Below are 23,568 nucleotides of genomic sequence, written 5' to 3' on the forward strand. Positions count from 1 at the left end.
AATCTTTAAAGGTGAATGAAGACACCAGACAGAGCGGGTGATAATGCTAGTTTGGTTTTGTATCCCATCTTGGGACAGTCTGATTTGTTTGGATGAGTCAAATGTCAGGTCTAAGATGCATGTGAAGGAAGCGGATTATTCTAACCAGACTGCACAGTACATTGTCTCCGTGGTGCTGAGCCCAAGTTAGTTTTGAAATAAACAAAAATCCATCTAGAGGAAGATTGACAAAGGAGAAAACAAATAATAGAGGGCAGATGGAAAATTCAGGGAGTGGGGTGGCGGGATGGAATGGAGGGATGGGAAGAGCAGAATTGTGTTGTGTGCTGGGGGGGGGTACTTCAGGGAGAACTGTTTTCATAGGATGAACTGAGTGGAATCTCATCCCCGAGTCCAAAAGATCACCATAGCAACGGAGAGGGTGTGTAACCAATATCAGGGCCAACACAAACCTCTGGCCTTTGCAGTGGGAATGGGCTTGGATGGGTTGGAGTGGGAAGGGGACAACATTCTGAAATAAAAAGGTCTTCTGGCTTTCATAAAATGGAAAACTCCCTGCCTTCCTCTGGCTCCCCAAGTTTTATGGTCATCTGTGCAGAATTTTTGATCAACTGATCAATATTTTTGATCTATTAAGAAAATGAATAATCAGCAGCCCATTGTAGAACTCTTCCTTCTCCAATTACACACCTGAAAAGAAACCCTCCCCTTTTTAGGAGATAATAGATCGTGATCAGTTCATACCTGCCACCCACACTCTGGCTAGAGTGGAAGAACCCCAGGATTCTGGCAGCCCAGAAAAACACGTCCACAAAAAGCTGAACTGGGGGATGGCTCGTCTACATCTAAGCTGAAGATATGATGGAAGGCAAAACAGTGAAGCTAGGCAAGTTTGACTTTAACCCTGGGCTTCCCTCGACCCCTTGTGTCCAGGCCCCACCCAAACCATCTATCCCTAGAATCACCCGCCCCTGCAATTCCCCCTCCACATCAAAACTTACCTATCCTGTGTCTCAATTCCCTAAGAGATCTGTTCATCTTTCCAAAATGGCAACAAATTATCCTGTTAAAGTGCTAAAGCTTAAGGGATTTCCTCTTAAGACCTCTTTCCCCAATTTAATATTTCATGGGAATACATTACCTTTACCAGATGAGGATTTCACACACCATATCAAGGTGGGAGGGGAATATTTTGGAACAAGGTGATCCTTTTTATACCCTGCTGAGCCTACCATACAAGTAACCATTAACTCACATAAGCACAGGCCCAGTGCCATTTAGGAGTTCCCCACTTTGCACTGATGCACCTGTGACAAGCTGGGGCCTCAGTTTCTATCCCTAAACTTCTTCCTACCAGAGTATACAGCACAAGACACCTAGCACATGGACCCCACAAGTGACTCAACCGCCTCCTTTTTTCAACAATTTTAAATTAGTAACTGCAACAACCCTGTAATTTAGCCTATGATCATCTGATGAAATAACAAAGACTAGATATCCTAGCCCTGGAATTGTACTTCTCCAGATTCCGTACCTCATGGCCATTCCTTACCTCTCTGCTAAAAAACTAGATGGGTTAGGCCAAGTGATTTGTCCAGGGTCACACAGCTAGTACGTGTCAGAGGCAGAACTTTGAACCGCAGCTTCCTGCCTCTGGGGCTAGCTCTCTTTCTGCTGCACCATACTGCCTGTCATGTAATTTGGAAATTTGAATGTTCCAATCCTCAGTGTAAAAATGTTGATAGCGAACAAATAATAGAAAACCAATTTTATTTATTTTTACAGAAAATCACATTTGCTTGCATATATATATTTGTATACATACGTACATATATATGTCATTATATATATGTTTGTATACATATATATGTATTAAACCACCAACTGGAAAAAATAGTGTTATGTTTTATTTAAACCAAATTGGATACCTAATAGAAAGCAAGTAATGATAATACATACAGCAACAAATGGAACTGCTATCCTGGCATCCATGGGATTCTTCTCCATGTAAAACAGCACACACAGGTACTGACAAGGAGCACACCAAAAATCAAATGCTCCTCCAAATAAGACTACATATGGACGTGTGATAAATTTAAAAATAAAACACTTATCATTAAAGGCTCTCATTTAGGACATGTTTGTCCAAATTCCATGGGGCTTATTTGTGGCATGTCAAATCCATCTCGTGAGATGGGCAAGCCCATGGCTGGGTTTCTTTTCTTAAAAACAGTCAAAAGGCTGTGTGGTGTGGACATTGGCCAAATGAATCACTATGTAGAAACATATTCACAAAGATGTTGCCAAATTGTCAAGTCATTATTTTTTAAACATTCAGTTCCTTGATTTAAAAGATGGATATAAGTAAGTAATCTTCTCTTGTGAGGCTCCGATAACATCAAAAAACCTTTCTTTCTCATCCATTCATATCTTCTACAGAATAGGTGCTTCAGAAATGTTTGCTATCTGAATACATGAATGAAAGCATCCTGGGAGGCAGTAGAATGTGGTGGAAGGAACCCTGGATCTAAAGTCGGAGGACATGGGTTCAAAACCTAGCTCACACTTGTTGGATCACAGGTAAATCATTACAAGCTTGAACTTTAGTTGCCTCATCTGTAAAATGAAAGGGCTGGACTCTCTAAAGCCCCTTCCAGCTATGAATTCTATAATTTGACAAATTAATGAATGAGTGCACCATTGCTGCAAAAGCTGTTTCTAGATAGTCAAGAAAATGGTTAAAACCACTGAAGTTTTTGTTGTCACATTCAGAAGTCTAAAGCCAAAATTTATAAATCAAAAACAACCCCCCCCATTTCGTGAGAAACATCATTGTTCCTCTGTAACATTTCGAGTCAAAACAAGCCAACTGCCTGATGATTTATACCTTACACAACATATTTTTCCACCTTCCAAAGGCATTAGAAAGGAAGGATTTCTGCCAGAGGCAATTGTAAACATATTGCCGAGAGCCTGGACACCTTCTTTTTCAATACAGCAGGCTTCTTCCTTTGGCCGCTGCTAAAAAGTCAGCTTCTCAGAACTGCTAAGGACAGAGAGAACAGCAAAGTGATCCTGAAATCTTGAGTGAGTGCGACCAACTGACACGATCCTCCAAAATGTTACCAATTAGGAAGCAAAAAAGTTCTCTAGGAGCATCAGAAGGCCGTCAAAATCTCTGGTGTCTTGCAGTGTTCCAATCACTGCCCCTCCTTAGCCTCTAGCCCAGAGTTCTAGGTGGAGGTGCAGGAATTGATAGATCAGGAGGTACTAAGGCATATGACAGAGGCTATCCTGCTGAGCCAGGTAAGTTTATCTTTTTGACTCCAATGCTCGATTCCAGTAGTGCAAGAAAGAGGGAGAGTTGCTGACACCTATAATGATCAGCAATAGCAGATACAGGACCATCATGAGAGTGAAGCGATGGTTAGAAATCCAGGAGGGCTGGCTTGAGACCCTGTGTTTAAAAAAACAAAAAGGGAGGGGGAGAGAGAGATAAAAACATTTTTTTATAGCTATTCAGTATTTTTTGGCCAAAAGAATGACCGTGATAAACTGCACTTGCTAAGTGAGCCTCAGGGCTATACTTCTCTGTGCTCCTTCACCCAGAGAAATCTGGGGCATATTGGCGTTCCCTGGCCCTAGAGCTGCTTTCAACAGTACATTTTCTAAATGTACAAAGATAGCAACAGCAATGACCTCATTTTCCTCTTACCTTTCTTGACCCATCTTTCCTTAAGCAAACCCCTGGTTTAATTTCTTGAAACAAAAGATATTCTAGCATCTGCCTAGAGAGGAACAATCATCAGGATACTCCTATCAACTGCCTCCAGTTTTAAGTGCCTACCTACATAAGCTTGAGCCAGGGAAATCATGTTTTGATTCCAAGAAATTGATCACTACTGGAACTGCAGTGGACACCCAGGGGTCCCTATGTTTCTGAGCTTTGGGAGAAATAGGAAGAAGGCAAGTATAGATAGGAGATCACAATAATTTTCTATGGGAGAAAATCATGTGCTTTTAAGCCATCAGATGAAGAGGCCACAAGCAAAGTGGAGTCATTAGTGCTTCAAGCAACTCCCAAGTCTTTAAATTTCTTCCTAAACTGGTTTCTGTCACTGCCCGTACCACAGACATTCTGTCGAATAAAACCAATTTGTTGCTAAATGAACTCACAGTTTTTTTTTTAACCACACCTCAAGCAGTAAATCTTTTTTTCTTACCTCTTATGTTGTTTCTGAGAATAAACTAACAGATATTTTACTCGTAAAAGTTGGTTGTTGGTAACAACAAAGTATTTAGGTGGGACATCTCCCCCTTCACTATGTTTGGCTCTCGCTCTTTTTCTATCTATTTCTTCTGAATCTGAAAAAGAAGAAAACAACCAAAGTGCGAAAAGCCAAGAAAAACTTTATTGAAGGTAAGAAATAAGCAGACATAAACTCAGAAGCCTTGTTAGTTTCCAGGGTCTCAATATGGTCCAGTAATACCTGAAGATGCCCTTGGTGGGACTTAGAAATAAGCTGTAGGTATGGGTGGGGAAAGCAGGAAGAGTTGAAAAAGAAATGAGAGAGCTAGTCAGACATGAGAAATGATAAAAGAGATGGTTTCAGAGAAGCTTCAGAAGACTTGAATGAACGGGTGTAGAGTGAAGTGAGAACTAGGAAAACGTTCTAACCTATAACAATATTGTAAAGACAAACAATTATGAATGATGTAAGAACTCTGATTGATACAATGACCAACTAAGAATCCGAAAGACTGATGAAGCATGCTACCCATCTCTTTTTTGTTATTGTTGTTGTTTTTTGGCTAGGCAATGGGGTTAAGTGACTTGCCCAGGGTCACACAGCTAGTGTTATGTGTCTAGGCCGGATTTGAACTCAGGCCCTCCTGAGTCTGGGGTTGGTGCTCTATCCATTGCGCCACCTAGCTGCCCTGCTATCCATCTCTTGACAGACAGATCATGGATTCAAGGTATGGAACGAGACATCGTTTTTTGGACATGGTCAATATGAGATTTTGTTTTGCTTGGCTATTTGTTATGAGGGTTCTCTCTCTTTCTCTCGAAATGTAGAGGGCACAGATAAGAAGAAGATAAAATAGATTTTTATTAACTGAAAAATCAAATTAAACTATCAGAGAGAAAGAGAGAGTATTATAGGGAAACAGGAAAAGAAAGACATACAGGAACAGTTACAGTTGGGGCCAAAGGAGATAAACAGGTAGGGAGAGGGAAAACAGAAATGGAGGTAAGTCAGAAAAGAGATAGTATGAGCTAAAAATGACAATGATACCATGGACTGCCAAAAACTGAAACTTAATTTATTTTTTTATTGGTTTTTTTTTTGGGTAGGCAATTGGGGTTAAGTGACTTGCCCAAGGTCACACAGCTAGTACGTGACAAGTGTTTGGTCTGAGGCCGGATTTGAACTCAGGTCCTCCTGACTTCAGGGGCGGTGCTCTACCCACTGCGCCACCTAGCTGCCCCTGAAACTTGATTTAAAAGAAGTATTTTCACCCCTACCCCAACTGCAATGCTACTGAAAATTTTGATTTAATCCTATTTATGTCTTTGTATTCCCACTATCTAGCACAAGACCCGGCACCTACTAGGACCTTAATAAACAGTTGTTAATTGATGTCTATAAAATTGACATTTTTATATTACAGCTCAAGGTGATAACTTTCTAAGGTAGCTACTTATTTTCTATCCTTGAAACAATTCCAGCCTACTGGCAGCGCTGCAAAGCTAAAAGATGACGTGGATGTGTGAGTGTAGAGACTTGAAACGGTTGTTTTGATGTTTAACTGTCAACGGTTTGCAATCTCTCCAAGAATTATAAATGCAACTATTCCGTGCTGTATGGTCTGGGTGAGCAGTGTCAGACGTGGGTCTGTTCTTTGGTATGCCAGCTGTTTTAGATTAAGGCAATGGAACAGAGAGCATTTCTGGGTACTCTTTTCTCAATGGACCCAATAGGCTCATCTGTGGAGAACAGGATGATCACACTTTATCCATTACTGGTTTTGTGAAGCAATTACTGGCATATTATGGCTATGAAATCTTGGGGGTGAGCAATAACATGGTTCACAAATACTCAGAGTGAAAGAAGATACAATTAACCACTTAGTATGGGAGATGACCCAGAGTTTAAACCCAATATGTCTACCTGACTACTGTTTTTCTTACAACTGAATTCCTGGCCTGAACCTTTTCCTACTGCTGTCTTTGGGACTCTAGAGTTTTTAGGCAGCCTGGCAGGAGAAATCCTGAATTATAGCTCCTCTGCTTCATATACCCACCTTCATATATCAAACTTCACCTATCCTGAGAAGCCTTCCCTGATCTATCCCAAGCAACAATAATATCTCCTCTGAGCCCCTATGACCTTTTGTACTATTAACTTACTGACTGGTTATATTATTGTTTATTTTTTCCCCATGTATTATGTCTTATTTCCTACTGAAGAAGCTCTAAGCTCTTCAATGGCAAGGAATATATCATCTCTTTCTTTGTATCTTTCACTTCACGTGGCGCCATATCTTGCACATAGTAAACATCCCATAAACACCTAAAGACTAACTGATATGCCTACTATGGGCTCTCACAGAGTCTGGAGATGGCCCAAAGTCACAGGCCCTAGCTTTGGCCAGTGCTGTCCGCTTACCCTTTTTCTTGGTTTGGCACTTGACATCTGGATGGTCGATGATCTCACACAATGCCACACAACTTAGGATAGGACCCAAGAGGCTGTGCTGCCACCCCATACCGTGAGGACTGTAAAGAAGAGCCAGGCTTAAGTCACTGGTAAGGTAGGTCCCTTCACCAAACAAGGATGTCTAGAAGGGCAGAGTCAAATAAAAAAAGAAACACACTCAATTGACTCGAAGTCTAAAGGTGGTACAGTTGTAGGATACATCTTTCTCTAAAAGATAATTTTAAGTGGCCTCTCACAAAAACTGTTAAGGCCCACATTTCCTGCCAAAAGAGTAAATTAACAGGATCCCTCTCACAATCATGTAGTTATTATTATTATTTATAAAAGTCCCATGAAGTTGGTTACCATTAGTGTATATGTTAAGTCAAGAAAAAGAAGTTCAGAGAAGCTAAATAATGTGCCCACCCCCAAATATACCAAATTAGCAATAAAAGTGGAATTAAAGTGAATGACTTAGCTACTCTGATCAAGACAATGATCCAAGACAATTCCAAAGGACTTATATGAAAAATGCTCTCCATCTCCAAAGAAAAAATGATGGAGTCTGAATGCATATTGAAGCATATTTTTTTAAACTTTGTTTTTCTTGGGTTTTTTTTCTTAGTCTGTGTTTTCTTTCACAACATGACTAATATGGAAATGTGTTTTGTATGACTGCACACGTATAACCTATATCAAATCACTTGCCTTATCAATGAGGGGGAAAGGGAGACAAGGAAGAAGAAAATTTGGAACTCAAAAATTTTTTAAATCAAATGTTAAAAATTGTTTTTACGTGTAATCGGAAAAAATATTTTTTAAAAAGAGTGGAATTCATGTCCCTTTATTAGAAATCATCTTTTTGATAGTGAGTTTTTCATGAACCTGAATCTTTTCCATTTGTCCAGTAAAGCTTATAAGAAGAGTTAATTATGCCACTGTTTTAACAATCACATCCTCATTATTGAATTCAGAAGCTTCCCTATCTTTCATGTACCCTAGCCAACATACATTTTTCCCCGGCTAATAAAACAAATCTTTTTTTTCCACAACCCCATAATCACTATTGGGCTAAGTCTATAATGGCCACACCTATCACAAAATTGTAGATCTTTTGCAAGACTGTTGGGCTCCAACACAGCTGTGTGTGATTTGAAAACTTGTGGTACATCTGCCATGGAAATAATTCGACAGATCAGAGCTAGAGATGGGCCCTCCTTTAAGTAAATGTGATAAATGAAAATCCAGGTTTAGACAAAAAACAGGTTACAAGGGGAGTCTTAGCTTCACAAAAGGATTTACTTTCAAAGTGTAAGTTCCCTTAGTATGTTTAAAGTAGGATTTAACTTTACAGGAGCCCAACCATTTTGTAAAGCTGGGGCCACCTGGATTTCAGTAGCAAAGCTATGCATTTGAGAATCCAGAGTAAACAAGTTCTTCATCTTCAATCTAAACATAGCACATTAATTAGACACAGCAGAGTTCTGGAAAACAATGCTTCAGACTAGACATAAGAGTGTGCTGGGTTGGTCTTATGCAAAATCCTTATGCATACCAGGTAACCTAGTGGCACTAAGGTCTTCTCCCACTCCAGCCTCAACAAAGTAACCAATCTAGCCCACCCACCAGGCTGATCTCTGAAAATCGTCTAACAAGAACAATCTTTCATTCCACTAAAAGATAAGGCTTAAAATGTGCAAATGCCCTAAGGAGTAGGAAAGAATAGTGATTAAGATTCACCATTGAAAAACAATGTTCTGGCCCTGGGCCTTTTCCCAGCAGGACAGAGCAAGCCTCCCACCCTAGAAGAGGCAGACAGGTGGTTCCTCTATGGAAGCAAAAGGGAGCTGGAAATCCAAGATGGAAACAGCCTTGGCACTGGTCAGGGTGGTGTGTCCCTCTCTTTAATGGCCTTGCCATGGTTTTAACCCATCATATTTTCAAATTCCCCTGAAAGTTTTACCTTGTTTAAGTGACAGTGTAAACCATTATGTAGGATGGAATGGAAGTTTTCCAGGCGGCTCCCATGGAATGCATAGATAAGATCCCTTTCTCCTTTGGTCTCATAAAATTTGGCATCCACTTGACCAGAATACACTATTTCAAACAGAAAGTCAGGTGCAGGGACACTAGTGCCTGAAATTCCCATGAGTTCTTGGATCTTCACATACTTAAAAATATAAAGGAATGTTCAGTGTTATTTGGGAAGCTATCAAAATGTATTACAAAACAAATGCTATCACAACTCCTCTTATTTTAAACTGTATTGGAATTTATACATAAGAACATGTTTTCATCAAAATAAATATATCAAACTGGAAAAAAAGAATTAAAAAGCTACCATTTCAAGATTTCTTTTCTCTAATTACCCAGTCTGCCAGAAAAAAAATGAACTAAAGAAATATTAATAACAGATTTTCACATCTATTACCTCATTTGATCTTCAATACTATTCTCTAAGGTATGGAGGATAAGCAATATTGTCTCAATTTGAGAAATGAAGAAACTAAAGCCTAGAGAAATTAAGTCATTTGCCAAAGATCATGACCCTAGATAGTGGCAGAGCCAGGACTAAAACCAAGGTCTCCTGATAACTAGTCCAGTGCTCTTTTCCATTATATTACTAGCCAACATTAGAAATACTGTCCAAGTTTCTACTCCAATTGTGAAAGATGCCTGTCTTTCAATAGAGCCTTTGCAACACTTTATACTCTTAAATTAGAATTAATCAAGCACTTTATAACGTTGTGTGAAGAGAAACTCTTGCACTCATTCAAAGTAGCTCTGTGTAGCACAGCAAATGAGATTATGATCCTTTACACTTATTTCTGTAATGCTACTTGATACTAACAGAGACAGTGTGGTATAGAGGGAAAAGTACTGAATTTGGAGCCAGAAGATTTGGGTTCAAATACTACCTCTGTCACTTATTACTACTATTGGTATAGTAGTAATAAATCACTTAACCTTTTGGAGCCTCAGTTTCCTCATCTGTAAAATAAAGGAGTTGATCTAGATAATGGCTAAGTGAGAATAAGAACAACTGGCATTTCCCTACTATTCCCCAGCAGCAACTCCTGCAGCACCCCGCTCCTCCTCATGAATTCTTCCTAGAATCTGTTTTGAGGATATGCCCAGGATGGCCATGCTCACTCCTTTTCTCATTCCCTGGCTCCACTGTCTCGGGCTCTCTTGACTTCTCCATCTAGTCTTTCTAGCTCCCTTTTATGTGTTTTCTTTCCCCATTAGAATGTAAGCTCCTGGAGGGAAGGGATTGTCTTTCTTTTTGCTTCTATTTTTAATCCTAGTGCTTACCATAGTCAAGCACTTAGTAAGCCCTTAATAAAAGCTTATTTAACTTCACTTACATAGGGCTTCAAGGTTTCCAAAGTGCTTTATATATGTTATCACAACTGAGCATTACAACAACTCTGTGAGGTCGGAAACTGAGGCTCAGAGAAGTAATCTGACTTGTTCATGGTCACTCAGTAAGTACTGGACACAACCATCAAATTTCAGTCTTCTTAACTGACTCCAAGTTGAGCAGACTAACTACACAGTCAATTTAATAAGAACCCACTAGGTGCAAGGCACTCTGCTGAGCACTGGTAACACAAAGGTAAAAGGCAATCTGTCCTCTCCAGCTGCTCAGAGTCGAATGGAGAAGACCACATTGTAAACAACTACATATATAGAAATAAGCTATATACAGGATAAATTGGAAATAATCAACAGAGGAAGGCACTAGAATTAAGAGGGATCAGGAAGGATCTCCAATAGAAGGTGGAATTTTAGCTGGGACTTGAAGGAAGCCAGGTCAACCAGGAGGCAGAGACGAGGAGACAAAGCATTCCAGGCATGGGAGACAGTGAGAGAAAATATCCAGAATTGGGAGGTAGAATGTCTCATGTGAGGAGCAGCAAGGAAGCCAGTGTCACTAGATCACACAGCACATCATGGGGTGGTATAAAATGTAAGAAGACTAGAGAGATAGGGAGGGGCCCAGTTAGGAAGGGCTATGAACACCAAACAGAGGATCTGATGTTTGATCCTGGAGATGAGAGGAAGCCACTGGAGTTTACTGAACAGAGGGAAGACATGGTACCTCCCTAAAAGAAGTCTAGGAGACTAAATATAGAGTCAAGAAGTCTAAAATCTTAAGTCTTTTAATCCCACCTCTACCACTAAGTAGCTGTGTGACATTGCACAAATCCCTTAACCTCTTTAAGTCTCTGTTTCCTTCACCTATAAAATGAAAGAATTGAATGAGGTGATCTTTAAAGGTCCCTTTCAGTCCTAGAAATCTGTCACTATAAACACTAAAATCTTACCTCTGTTTTCCCTATGCTGTGTAGTGTAAGAATCTTTGATGATAAAATCCAGCTCACCAGATTCCATGCCCTTTTATCTTTGTCATCTGCACACTGGAGAAGTTCCTTCAGGTTTGGCAGCATACTGGCATCTTCAAGCTAAAGAAAAAAGGGGTTATTCTTTTTAAGGAATATAGCTCAGGAAACATGACAACAGGGAGACCTCTAGTGGCAATGAAATAAAATTTCATTTCTCATGTCAAAATTATTTTCCCAAAAGGAATAAAAAACATCAGTAGTTTTCATTGCCTTTTGATAAGAGGGAATACCTGGCTAGGGTCCAAACTCCTTAGCCTGGCATCATAACTCAAATACCTTTCCCATTTTTTCTCCAACCATTTCCCTAGACCTAGCCTCTACTCTAGACGGAACACTGTCTCCTATATACATACCTCACGCTTCTCCAACCCTGTTTTTGCTCAGACTGTTCCCACTTCCTCACAGAAGACCTAATTCCTGCAAACCCTTCAAAGTCAAGCCCAAATTCCACTTCCTCCATGAAGTTTCCTTGACTACTTCTCACCCCAAGGCCTCAGTGATCTCTTTTCTGAATTGCTTTACATTTATTTCTATAATACTACTTGATACTAACAGAGACAGTGTGGTATAGAGGGAAAAGTACTGAATTTGGAGCCAGAAGATTTGGGTTCAAATACTACCTTTGTCACTTATTACTATTGGTATAGTAGTAATAAATCACTTAACCTTTTGGAGCCTCAGTTTCCTCATCTGTAAAATGAGGGGGTTGATCTAGATAGCATCTAAGGTACCATGACCCTATTATTATCTTCATCACATGTTGCTTTATATTGTTTAATATTTTTTCTGTTCCTGTTGGTATTCTTTGTCTATCGATATTTTAAATTTCTTGAAATTAGTAACTATATTTCATACCTTTGCATTCCCCTAATACTTTGTACATGCCAAGTGATCAGTAAATATTTACCCATTGATTCTATTCCACTTTTTCAATAAGTTAATTTCATTAAGAATGAAAACCGTAAAAAGGGTTTTCCTTGGTTCTTAGGTCTCTAATATTGAAAACTATCAACATTTTAGAATTTGTCATTTATTTCTTTCTCCCTATCTTACAGCTCTACTGTGAAAAGCTTAATAATTCTTAAAGTGTCATATAAATATAAGATAACAAAATTATAATTAAACTTTGGAAACAGCACGTTTAATAAGCAAAGTCCTATATTAGATTACGTGAGGACAGAAACAGACTGATAAGGGTTATCCTCTGTCCTTACAGAATTTACAACCTTTTTTTTTTTTGTTTTGTTTTCTCCTTGGCAATGGGGTTAAGTGACTTACCCAGAGACACACAGCTAGTAAGTGTCAAGTGTCTGAGGCTTGATTTGATCTCAGGTCCTCCTCACTCCAGGGCCAGTATTCTATCCATTGCACCACCTAGCTGTCCCCGGAATTTACAATCTTACAAAAACTATATGTGCACACATAAATATATTCTATTCACTCTCTCCAAATATGATTACTGTTTTTCTGCCTATATGCCTTTGCTCACTATGCTCCCCCTCACTTGAAATGCTTACTTCTCTTCCCCAATCTATCCAAATCGCTTCTATCCTTCAAAGCCCAATCCAAATCCCATCTTCTCTGTGAAGAATTCCATAAGCATCCCCCATTGATCTCTCCCTCCCCAGAACTCCTTTAGGACCTGTCGGTACCACTCATTTCACACCTTGCATATGTTATTTAGTACTGTTAGACATATCTCCCAATTTGATCACAGGCACCTTGAGGAGCCCCTAGACTGCCTTATAATTTTGTATTAACCATAGCATCTAATTAGTGCTCTACTTATAGTAGATACTTGATAAATGATTGAATACTGATCAATACAAAGAGGTGAATGAATCACGAAAACATCATATTGCCAAAACACAAGTAACAGAAACATAATCAAGTATTCTATCAAATAGACTAGAGGTGGACTTTCAAAGAAGGTGAGGGTTCTGAACAGTTTTGAAAGAAAGGACTTAATGTGATGAAAAAAGTCAGAAGACTCCTATCATCCATCACTCACCATTTTTGTTGCTATAACCCTTCAGAATTCAACTTGGGGATCAAAGCCTCACCTCTGACTCTTGTTCAGTGCCTTTCTTGTGCAGGAATAGTTCACAGGCAAGAGTGACTTTATCATAGAATAAAGAATCTTGTTGCAGAAACTACAGGAAAATCTCCTGATTTATGGTTTTATAATTTGAGGTTTCTAATATTTGTGGTGAGTAGTGAGTGCCACGCAGCTAATGCTTCAGGCGTCCAAAAACAAAATTATTATATACACACTGTCCAGCCCACCCATCTTGTTTATATCTTGTAGTTCCCAATGTGTGTCAGCCAATACATGAGTTAGTATTTCAGTTAATCATTTGTAGTCTTGTCCTGGATTAATTCAATCAAGAAAATGTACCAATAGAAGATGTATTAAATCTCTCCTTAACATCTTGTAGTTTGGTCCCTAGATGAAGGCTTTCTCCACCTCCCAAAGGTAAAATATGTTCATCACAGGATCTCTAGAACAAGAATAGGGAAGTCTCCAATATATGAAGGCAAGCAAATTTTAAATACATATGAGACTGTTCCCTTTAATATAAAAGTTTGGTTGCACTTAGATCTATCCTGTTTTACCCTCAGGCTACACAGATTTTCCTTATCCACTACAGGGTCTATTAAATTAAACAAATTTTTACTAAATACCTACTGTGTGCATGGAACTGTAAAATATTATGTAAGGTGCTCAGTCCCCACCCCTTCTGAAACTTACAATTCAGTAGGGAGGTAAGACATGTACACAAATAACTACATGCAGTGTAGGAATGTGACAAATGATATAATTAAGGTACAAAGAACTCTTAGAGTTCAGAAAAAAGGAGCAATTCTACCAGGAGGTGGCATGGGATAGGGAGGGAGAAAAATGAGGGAAAACTTCATGAGAAGATGGCATTTAAATTCAGCTTTAAAAGGCCAGTCAGATTTCATTATGTGAAGATAGAGCCCAAAGGAGTCTTTTTTAATAGTATAATTTCAAGAAGGATGGAAAACCAGTAGGGAAGGTATTTTGGAGACATTAGGACCTTCTGGCACCCCACAATAATAAATATATGAAAATAACATATTGCCATGGGAAATATTTCTTGTGCTAACTGGATAGACTGATTGCTAGGTTCACAACAAATAAATTTTTTAAAGAGCAGATGACTGTAAGAACAGGGAAATTGTTTCAATTCCCCTATATGACAGTACAATCACACCACAAATCACATGGGAGGTAGATGCATGCCTAAGTATAAGGCAATACTGAAACAGAGAAATGGTATATGAAATGGTTCTGAGACACATGAATGTTATGTCAGAGGCAGCAAAAGGCAGACAGCAAAGTAAGGCATAAAGTTGTGGTACAAAGGACAATTAGAGCTGTTAAAGGTTATGTAGAGATGGGAGAGGGTGCTACTGAACACATACTAGGCACTATGCTAACTCTGAAGGGAATACAAAGGCAATCTAAGCGCTTCCAATCTAGTTAAGCATAAATCATACAAAAAATTAACTCTACCAGATTCAAGTCATAGTTCAAGACAGTAATAGATATCACAAGGGATTTATATAATCAACTGTAAAATTAATCATGTGAACAATAAGAGAACTGTAGAAAGATAAATCATTTTAGGGAGAGAAGACCACAGAAGAATGTGCTTTGACCTGGGTCTTGAAGGATTGATAGAGTTTTTATTGACTAAGACAATGGGGAAGGACATTTGAGGCAGGGCTGGGCTTGGGGTCAAATCTCACCTAAGACAATTAACTAGTTAAATGACCAGAACTTCTCTGAGTCTTAGCCCTATAAAATGGGGATAATAATGGCACTTAGCTCCAAGGGTTATTCTGTTTTATCCGGCTGCTTGCTACTTCCTCTCTGCACCACCACCCCTATTTCCCCATCCACACCACCTAACTTTTTGAAAAAGACATCTTTATCAGATGTCCCCATTTCCCCCCTGCTCTCTGCCCAATCTCTTGTGATAAGATTGTTACCCTAACTATTCTGCTGAAACTGTTCTCTTTAAAGATACCAAAGACATTCTAGTCACCAAACCCAATAGCCTTTTTTAAGACCTCATCCTCCTTGCCTTCTCCACAGGTTCTGACTGTAGATCACAGCCTCTCCTCCTAATATTCTCTTCCCTTGGCTTCACAGATAACCTGGCTCTCTCCTGGTTCTCCTACCTCTCTAACTTACTCATTCTCTGGTTCCTCATTCTCTTCTTGACCCCTTAAGACAGGAAATTTGAGGAAGAAGATTAAATTCAGGGGTTGTTGGGACATTCAACTGGAAACACCTGGAGAAAGTGACAGATCACAACTGGAGACATAGATTTGATGATCATATATCTATGCCTAGCTTAAAGGCAAATCCAGCATGTAAAAACTACAGTTTACCAAAATTAGAGATGATTCATTTTACAATTACCACACTATTCAAGTAGATGAATACTAGAAGGAAATGAATATGAATGCAGACATACAAATGATCAAAGACTCAATCTTGAAAAGGTACTCAAGGCTAATAGATCAGAGAAAAAGAGAAGATGGTAAGAGACAAAGAAATGCCATTCCAAGAACCAAAAAATCAGGGTTTTCCTCCAAGATCTGAAAGAAACAAGGAAAGAGGGTACCACCATAAAGCAAAACGCTAAATGACCATGATGGTCAAAACAAAGCCTCCAAATCATAGAACTCTAGATTTGAAAGAGATCATTTAGTTCGGCAGTTCTTAAGCTTTTTTTGTTTCATGGACCTTTTTAGTAGTCTGCTGAAGTCTATGGATTCCTCAGGACAACGTTATTAAATGCATAAAAAAAAGATATATAATTACAAAGGAAATACTATATTGAAGTACAATTATAATTTTTTAAAATAAGCTCACAGACTCCAAGTTAAGAATTCCTGATCAAGTCCAATTCCCTCATTTTAGAATTAAAGATGCCAAGGTTCAGAGAGAAGCAATTTTGAGACTTTTCCAAGGTCACACAGGGAGCACAGCCAAGATTAGAACTCATATCATTTGACTCCTAATACAGTCCTCTTTCTGATATAACAATTTTGTGGTATAATTGCCAACTAAATTAGAAAAAACAAATTTTGATTTGGGAATTTGCTGCTCTATGGCCCACTCTAGAGGCAATAGAAGACCAAGCTCCCCTCTCTGTCAAGTACACTGGCTGAAGGACCTTGGCTCTGTCCTTCAGTTACTCAAATCTGAAAAATGAATAGCATATTCCCATTGTCCCTTATAAGAAAGTTAAGAGGATGTGTGGGATAACATAGAGTAGGAAATGCCTGGAAATTCTCAAGAGTAGCTGAAGCTAATAAAACCACAGTGAGCTCTGTAACGTATAGCAATCCACTGATCAGCATCTCAAAAGAATACTTCCATTTCCTGAAAAGTCACTGGAAACATAGCTACAATAACTAAAAAAAAAGTCATTGTGAAAAAAGTAAATTAGGGAATCTGAAAGCAGAGGCTATGGACTCAATTCATGGAAAGGAAGAAATAGGGCAAAAAAAGAGAATATGTCCAATTCAATTAGATTCCACAAGTATTTGCAGCAAAGTGCAGTGTGCCAACTCCTTTCGGTACCCTAGGTCTGATCAGTTATGGTTGAGTACAGCACACCCTTGTATAGTTCCAAATTGTACCACTCCCTCAACAGTAGAATGAACTCTTCCAAAGGTAAGTGTGAAGCCCTGAAGGCTATGTCCCCATTTCTTATGTCTTCTCAGCAAAGGCTGGAAACATCCAAGGACAAAAGAGGTAGGGAGGCCTGCTCCAATGCAATGGAATTTACATCCCTGAAAGGCACTCTGGAAGCCCCACACACAGTTTCACTTTCACTTTCACGTGCTAGCGCCCTACCTCCCTGAAAGTCAAATTGCCTTCACCTCTTCTGTGGGTAACACCATGGTATATGGGATCTATAGGGCACAGCATGAGTATCTGGAATCTACTCTTTCCTTGGAGTCACTCTAGGTAAATTTTAAAACTGTATATTAAACTACTGAATTCCAAAATTAAAAGTACCCAAACTTCTTAACCTAATGGAATAGAAAAGCACTAAGTGATGAGGGCAGGTTGAGTTGTGGTGGGACGTCTCTAAAAAATTTCAAAAACTCAGGCAGACTGCAAGCTGGTTAGAAAGACTGAACATCAAGACTACAGGCTGTTAGGTGTGGTGTTCAGGACTCTGAGATGCCACCAGCAGAGGCAGAGAGCTAGGAGTCAAAATCCAGCTGACAGTGAATATCCTGCACCTGTGTTGGCTGAGGACAGGAGGGAATGGTCTGTGGCCTCAGGCACTGTTGATCTGTTTTCCTGCCACCCAATGGCAGGATGGGCTGTGGAAATGGCTGGTCCAGGTCATCCAGAGTCCATATACTGTTCTACCACCATTCCTGTCTACCTAAGACTGTCATCTTCTCCCCAAAACATCCCCACCAGAAACTGGGCAATCCTGATGGAGCTTATTCTCTGTTCTACAATCCTAAACTGAGTTTCAACCAATCAGGAAGCCGTGTTCTGCCTGCATTCCTACTTAATTGCTTAGCTAATTACAAATTTTCCTTCTGACCAAATTGAGGGTAGGAAATGAAGAACTATCACACACAATTACAGGTTGCCCTGTCTCTTAAAAAATAGAATAATATAATCTGCCATGTAGTTCACCTCTCGATTCCACCCCAAAAAACTGCTTTCCTTACAAACTTACCAGGCTGCTGTCTTATATGCCAGGAAAATAACCCATTCTTTGTAGATTATTTTTATCAGGAATACTGGAAAAATAGGGTCCCTACACTCAGTATGAGGCTGAACTAAATGATATCTAAAAGCCTCCCTACCAGTTCTTAAGAGTCTAAAATAGTGCTAATCATTAACACTATTATACTTATCCATTTTCATTTGATCCATAGACAGAAAAAGTGACATCCTAAAGGATGTCTAGAGAAAGGATAATGACAAAAGTTAGAGAAAGGTAAAAAACCGGGAAAAAAACATACTCTTCCAAGGACCCAGAGGGTGAAACTAGAGTAAAGTAGGCATAAATTACTTTACCCACACCATGGGCAGTGTGTTGGACTGGGTAGTCAGGAAGGCCTGAATTCCAACCCTATCTCTGCCATTTACTATCTGTGTGACAAAGGACAAGACATTTCACCTTTCTGAGTTTCAGTCTCTTACCTACAAAATGAGAATAGTAACTTAAGTATCTACAAGTTGTTGAGAACTTCATATTCAAAATATGTAAAGTACTTTGTAGACTTTAAGATGTCAGTTATTGGGGCAACTAGGTGGTGCAGTGGATAGAGCACCAGCCCTGGAGTCAGGAGGACCCGAGTTCAAAACTGGCCTCAGACACTTGACACTTACTAACTGTGTGACCCGGGCAAGTCACTTACCCCAATGCCTAGCCCCTCCACAAAAAAAAATGTCAGTTATTATTATTATTATTATTATCCAAAAGCTCAGGACCAAAAGGGGCTTTGGACCAACTGGGAACAAGGATAAGCTACGTCTAGAAGGGCCCATTTGATACTCTCAAACTTGAAATTTATGCCTTCCCTCATGGTGATTCTCCACTCTTAACTCAAATCAAACTAATTGAATAACATGAACTGTACCTACAACCCTTCAATTACATGTAATCTGTATCCTAAAAGTCCTCCACGTTGTAGTACATGGCTCAGCTGTGTACTTGTGTGTGCTGAACAAGGACAAGGTGGGATGTGAGTGCAGTTCCACCTAAAAGGCAGAGTCTTTTGCTATGAGAAATCTCCCCACTAGGAAGAGAACCTAGTGTGAGTGGCAATAAAGGGGATACAAAGATTCACCAACAGATGAGATATAGTTTTGGACCATATACATGCCAAGCACTCACAAACATCTGTAATACTATAACAACGTTCGTAAGTGTAAGAGGCAGGATTCAAACACAGGACTATCTACTTTGCCATACTACCTTCTAAATCATCAAAGAAAGATTATGTTAAACGTGACTTTAATGCTTGTAAACTGGCAATGCAAGTATAGTCGTTTTCTATTCATCAGAACAGCTGATTAAGCAGAACTTCTTACTCCATGACTAACCTAGAAGCATTTGCTGTACCATGTTGTTGTTTTTTTTTAATTATCTACTAGGTAATCTGCAGTATGTGATGTGTCATTGACAACCTAAAACATCTAAGTATGTGCTGTAATAGCAGATCCTGAGGGAAAAATATATTTATCTCATGAAAATTATCCAATGAGAGCAAGGGCCCGGAATAGAAATTTGGTGGCCAGATTATTTACCAATGGAGGGTGGGACCTGGAGTAATAAACACATCTGCCTCTTTCACCTTCCACAGTCTGCCAGGGCAACTGGACTTGGTCCACAGCCCAGGAAGGTACAGGAGCAAACAGAATATAACAGCTTTGAACTTTCCTTAGAAAAGAGGATAACAAAAGTTGAAAACAGTAAACGTTGGATGGACGATGGGAAGACAGGCACATTAATAAACCGTTGATAGACCTGTGAATTGGTCTAACCTCTCTGGAAAACTATTCAGAATTATAAAAAAGTCACTAAACTGTATATACCCTTTGATCTAGTGATACTGCTTCTAGACATACACCCCAAGGAAGTCAAGTCAGACTAAGGGAAAGTCCTGTACACAACTTATAATAAGAAGCACGTTTTGTATCAGAAAACAACTAATCAACAAGTATTTATTATGAGACTGCTTTGCGTCTAGGATACAAAAACAAAAAACGAAACAGTCCCTGCTTTCAAGCAATTCACATTCTATTCTGGTAGACAACATATACATACATAAATAACTATTATATACAGAATATAAAAGAAAAATACAAGATAGTTTACAGGGAGAGGGCACGAGCATTTGGGCAGAAGACAAATGGAAGGTCAGTAATTGGAAAATAATTAAATAAATGGTAGTATATGAATATAATGGATTATTGTGTTATAAGAAATTATGACTACAAAGAATTCAGAGAATTGGTAAGACTTGTATGAACCGATGTAAATCAAAGCAAGCAGACACAGAATAATTTTACATGGTGATCACAAAGGGAAAACAACACTGAAAAACTTCAGAACTGTGATTAATGAGGTAACTGTGCCTCCGCCTTTTGACAAGCAGCTTCACTGGATCACTGATTTAGAGCTTGAAGTGATCCCAGAAGCCCCCTCATTTTATGGTTGTGGAACAGGAGGCCGAGGGAAGTTAAGTGACGGGTTCAAGATTACACAGGTACTAAGCAGAATAGGTGTAGAATGAGACACAGGTTTTCAGACATGGTAGATGAGTTTGTTTTGCATGACTACTTATTTGTTAAAAAGGAGGGTTCTATAGAGGGAGGGAAGTCAATGAGAAGTAACAATGATGTTTAAAAATAATTAAATAAATACAACACTTAAAAAGAAAAAAATGAGACAAGTGGTTGGGAAGAACTCACCAGGGCCTCAAAGTCCTTGTTGTCCTGGCTAACATAGGAGGCTGGGAATGGCCTCAGCACAGAGTCCCGCTTGTAGCTCTGCAGGGCAGAGGCAAAGAAGCTGCACTGGAGATCTGCTGCCAGCACATCCCTCTGGGCTGCTTCCCTGGCTGCCTCCAGGCTGAAGGGCTGCATCCCCTCGGCAGAGATGGAGGTGCTGTGGGGAGATGGAATCCTGGATGGGGATGAGGGTGTGGTGGGGCAGAAAACGGGAATCCGAAGAGGTGGGTTCAGGGGAGTGGAGGTAAGAAGCAAAGCTAAAATGAGGCATTTGTGTACCGTAGGGGAAGGCTTTCCCATGACTTATTACAAAATTAATGCAACTGTGCCACAAAGAACAGAAATTTTTGGCATTTATAAAAATAACTATCAATATTAAGTGTCCAACCTCATGTCTCCCCCCCACCCCCCCAGGTGGCTGCCTACCTTGCCTACCCTGGTCCTACTTCTAACAAGAAGCACTTAGAAAGCAAAAGGGGAAGATCAGTAGACAAAAAATGAGCCTCTGTGAATCAGGCGAAGCAAAAACCAAGAAGGCAGAAGTGTGTGAAGGATGGAAGGGGGCATGTGAGATAAGAGGTCAAAGGTACCTCTAGGGGTAGGTAGTGACCATCTCTTCTAAACCAAAAATCAGAACATCAGATATGAAAAAGCTGTTTCTCTTCCCCCCCCACCCCAATTTGTCAATAAGGTAAAATATCTAAAAATCCAGGACAGAATGTGAGAGGGGGTGAATCTCAGGTGGAAAGGGATGAAGCAGAAGTTTGAATATTTTATCTCAGTTCAGTAAGGGGGGTTGGGCTAGAGTAATAAATAGGTAAAGAAGGAAAAGGGTCACTTCAAAAGGGAAGGAATAAAAAGAAAATCAAGAGGCCTTAGAGATACCCCAGGGCAGTGACCAGTCACTTGGATGGAGGAACATGAGGTGGTGTCCCGTCCCCACTGGAGCATGGGATGGAGGAGCATAGATGGATGGACAGTCAGGGAAGCTGCGGATAGGTGAAGGTCCATGCTGAGAGAACCAGGCAGAATGAAGCAAAAGGTCAAGTAGACAGCTCTAGGCACCTGGATGGAGAAGTGTGTATGGGATCACCACTGAGACAGCTGGGATTGGGAGAGTACTGGGGGGCAGAGGGGGACACTAAAGCCTGGAGATTAAAGTGTCAGGAAGTCAGCCCAATAGACCTGAATTGGGGAGTGCGGGTGAGGTGCATCGTGTGAACCCTACTGAGGGCGCTGAGATGGGGGAGTTTGTAAGGCTGGTGGAGCGGGTGAATGGGAGGAGCCAAAAGACAAGAATTTGAGGAACCAAGGGTCAGAAAGGGAGCTCAAGGCAGCCGGATCGGGGTTTAATGTGTAGGATCCCCACTGGAGAGTGTACGGGGAGGGGGAGGACAAAGGGCAGGGAGGCAGATATGACCGAAGGGCAGGGGCCGGGGGAGCCCTTGGTCAGGACGGCAGCTCAGCACATCTGGACAGACATCTAGGGGAGAGAGCCCCACTGGGGGCGCCGGGATGGACAGTGTGTCCGGGAGGGTGGACAAAGGGCAGCGGCCGGGGGATCCCTCTGTGAGGAAGGCAGCTCGGCGCCCCCGATGGGGGGGTATGTGAGGGATCCCCACCGGGGCGCTGGGTCGGCAGCCCGTGCAGGGCCCTCGGTCTGGGCCCTGCCGCTAGAGGGAGCCTTCCCCGGGGGCCGCGGGGCCGCCCCCCGCCCCCCAGCTGCCAGGACCTACGGGCCGGAGACACAAGGGAGGACGGTGGCTTCCCCAAACCCATTAGCGCCCCTCCTCGCCGGCCGCCGCACCTCCGCCGAAGGCCCGCGCGCTCGATCGGCTCTCCGCCCGGCCGGGCCCGCCCGGCGGGTCCAGCGAGCTCAGCCGCCGAGCCGCCCGGCCCGCGGCCGCCACCGCTGCCCGGCTACTACCGCCGCCTCCGCCGCCGCCGCCGCCGCCGAGGCCCCACGGCCGGGCTGCCCGCCACCCCGCCTGCGTGCGAGCGTGCGCGCGCAGGGTCCGTCACAGCCCCAGCGGCCCAGCGGCCCGAGCCCTCCGGCTTCTCCTCCCCTCCCCACCCCGTCCCTCGGAGACCTGGTCCACCCCGGCCTCGCCCCCACCCAAAGATTCCTTCTCAGGCGCCTACAGGAGGTACGAACCGCCCTTGACCTTTTGGCACTTACATTCTGGGAAAAGAAATGAAACCCACAGGCTGTCCCCAAGGACGTTTAAGCTGCACTAAAACTTTTGGGACACCTCGTCTCTCCTTCCTAAACCCAAACGAGTGGGGGGGCGGGGCAGAGAGCTGAGGGGGCGGGGGGGCGGGGAATCAGGAAAGGCTTCCTGTAGGAGGTGGCGCCCAAGCAGAGCCGGACTGGCTGAGACAAAGCAGAGGGCGTGGCTGCCGGGCGTGGAGAACTACCTGGGCCTAGGGGAGGGATCAACCCAGCCAGGGATAGGTGGAATGATGGGTCAGGCCGGGGTCCAAAAGACGCCCAGCGAGGTTCCTGGCATCCGCGTGTTTTGCATGTTTTTGCATCCCCAGCTCTTAGCGCAGTTTACTGACTTGAATCCACGCCCCGCTCAGATCTGGCCCCTTGCACCAAGAACCGCCCGCCTCTCCCCTCCCCCAAAGTATAGTTGTGGTTGTCTTAAAAATCAGAATAATTCCGTGGCATGCACAGCGCACCACCACCACCACCACCGCCGCCGCCCCACATTCACACGTAGACGTACACAAACACACAGCCCGAGTTCACCACCAAACATCCTTCTCCTTACAGACATTTGATGTAATTTGTCAAACATTTATCAAGCCCGTGCCATATACGTGATTGTACTGGTCCTAGAGATAGAAAAATCAAGGCAAACAGATCTGGCCTTCAAGGAGCGTGCATTCCATTGAGGGAATTCCTGCTTGAACA

The 23,568-nt window shown here is 41.5% G+C and overlaps 1 protein-coding gene across 3 annotated transcripts; it reads right to left on the reverse strand.

Annotated features, from left to right (window-relative positions):
• Positions 1-1,803: 1,803 nt before the first annotated feature.
• On the reverse strand, positions 1,804-22,914 carry PARP16 (poly(ADP-ribose) polymerase family member 16). 3 transcript variants are annotated; one of them, XM_027851677.1, is made up of 7 exons: positions 22,828-22,914; positions 20,610-20,805; positions 11,033-11,170; positions 8,665-8,871; positions 6,672-6,843; positions 4,224-4,365; positions 1,804-3,457 (listed from the first exon to the last, which is right to left on the reverse strand). In XM_027851677.1, exons 2-7 carry the CDS (start codon positions 20,781-20,783, stop codon positions 3,313-3,315), a joined length of 978 nt encoding a protein of 325 aa, XP_027707478.1. In that variant the 5' UTR covers positions 20,784-20,805; positions 22,828-22,914; the 3' UTR covers positions 1,804-3,312. The 3 variants fall into 3 exon arrangements, with proteins under 3 accessions (XP_027707478.1, XP_027707479.1, XP_027707476.1); XM_027851678.1 differs by having other exon boundaries at positions 11,090-11,170; positions 20,610-20,823; XM_027851675.1 differs by having other exon boundaries at positions 20,610-20,823.
• Between the last annotated feature and the right edge of the window lie 654 nt (positions 22,915-23,568).

This window comes from Vombatus ursinus, unplaced genomic scaffold (assembly GCF_900497805.2).
Source record: "Vombatus ursinus unplaced genomic scaffold, bare-nosed wombat genome assembly UNPS02009205.1, whole genome shotgun sequence".
NCBI lineage: Eukaryota > Metazoa > Chordata > Mammalia > Diprotodontia > Vombatidae > Vombatus > Vombatus ursinus.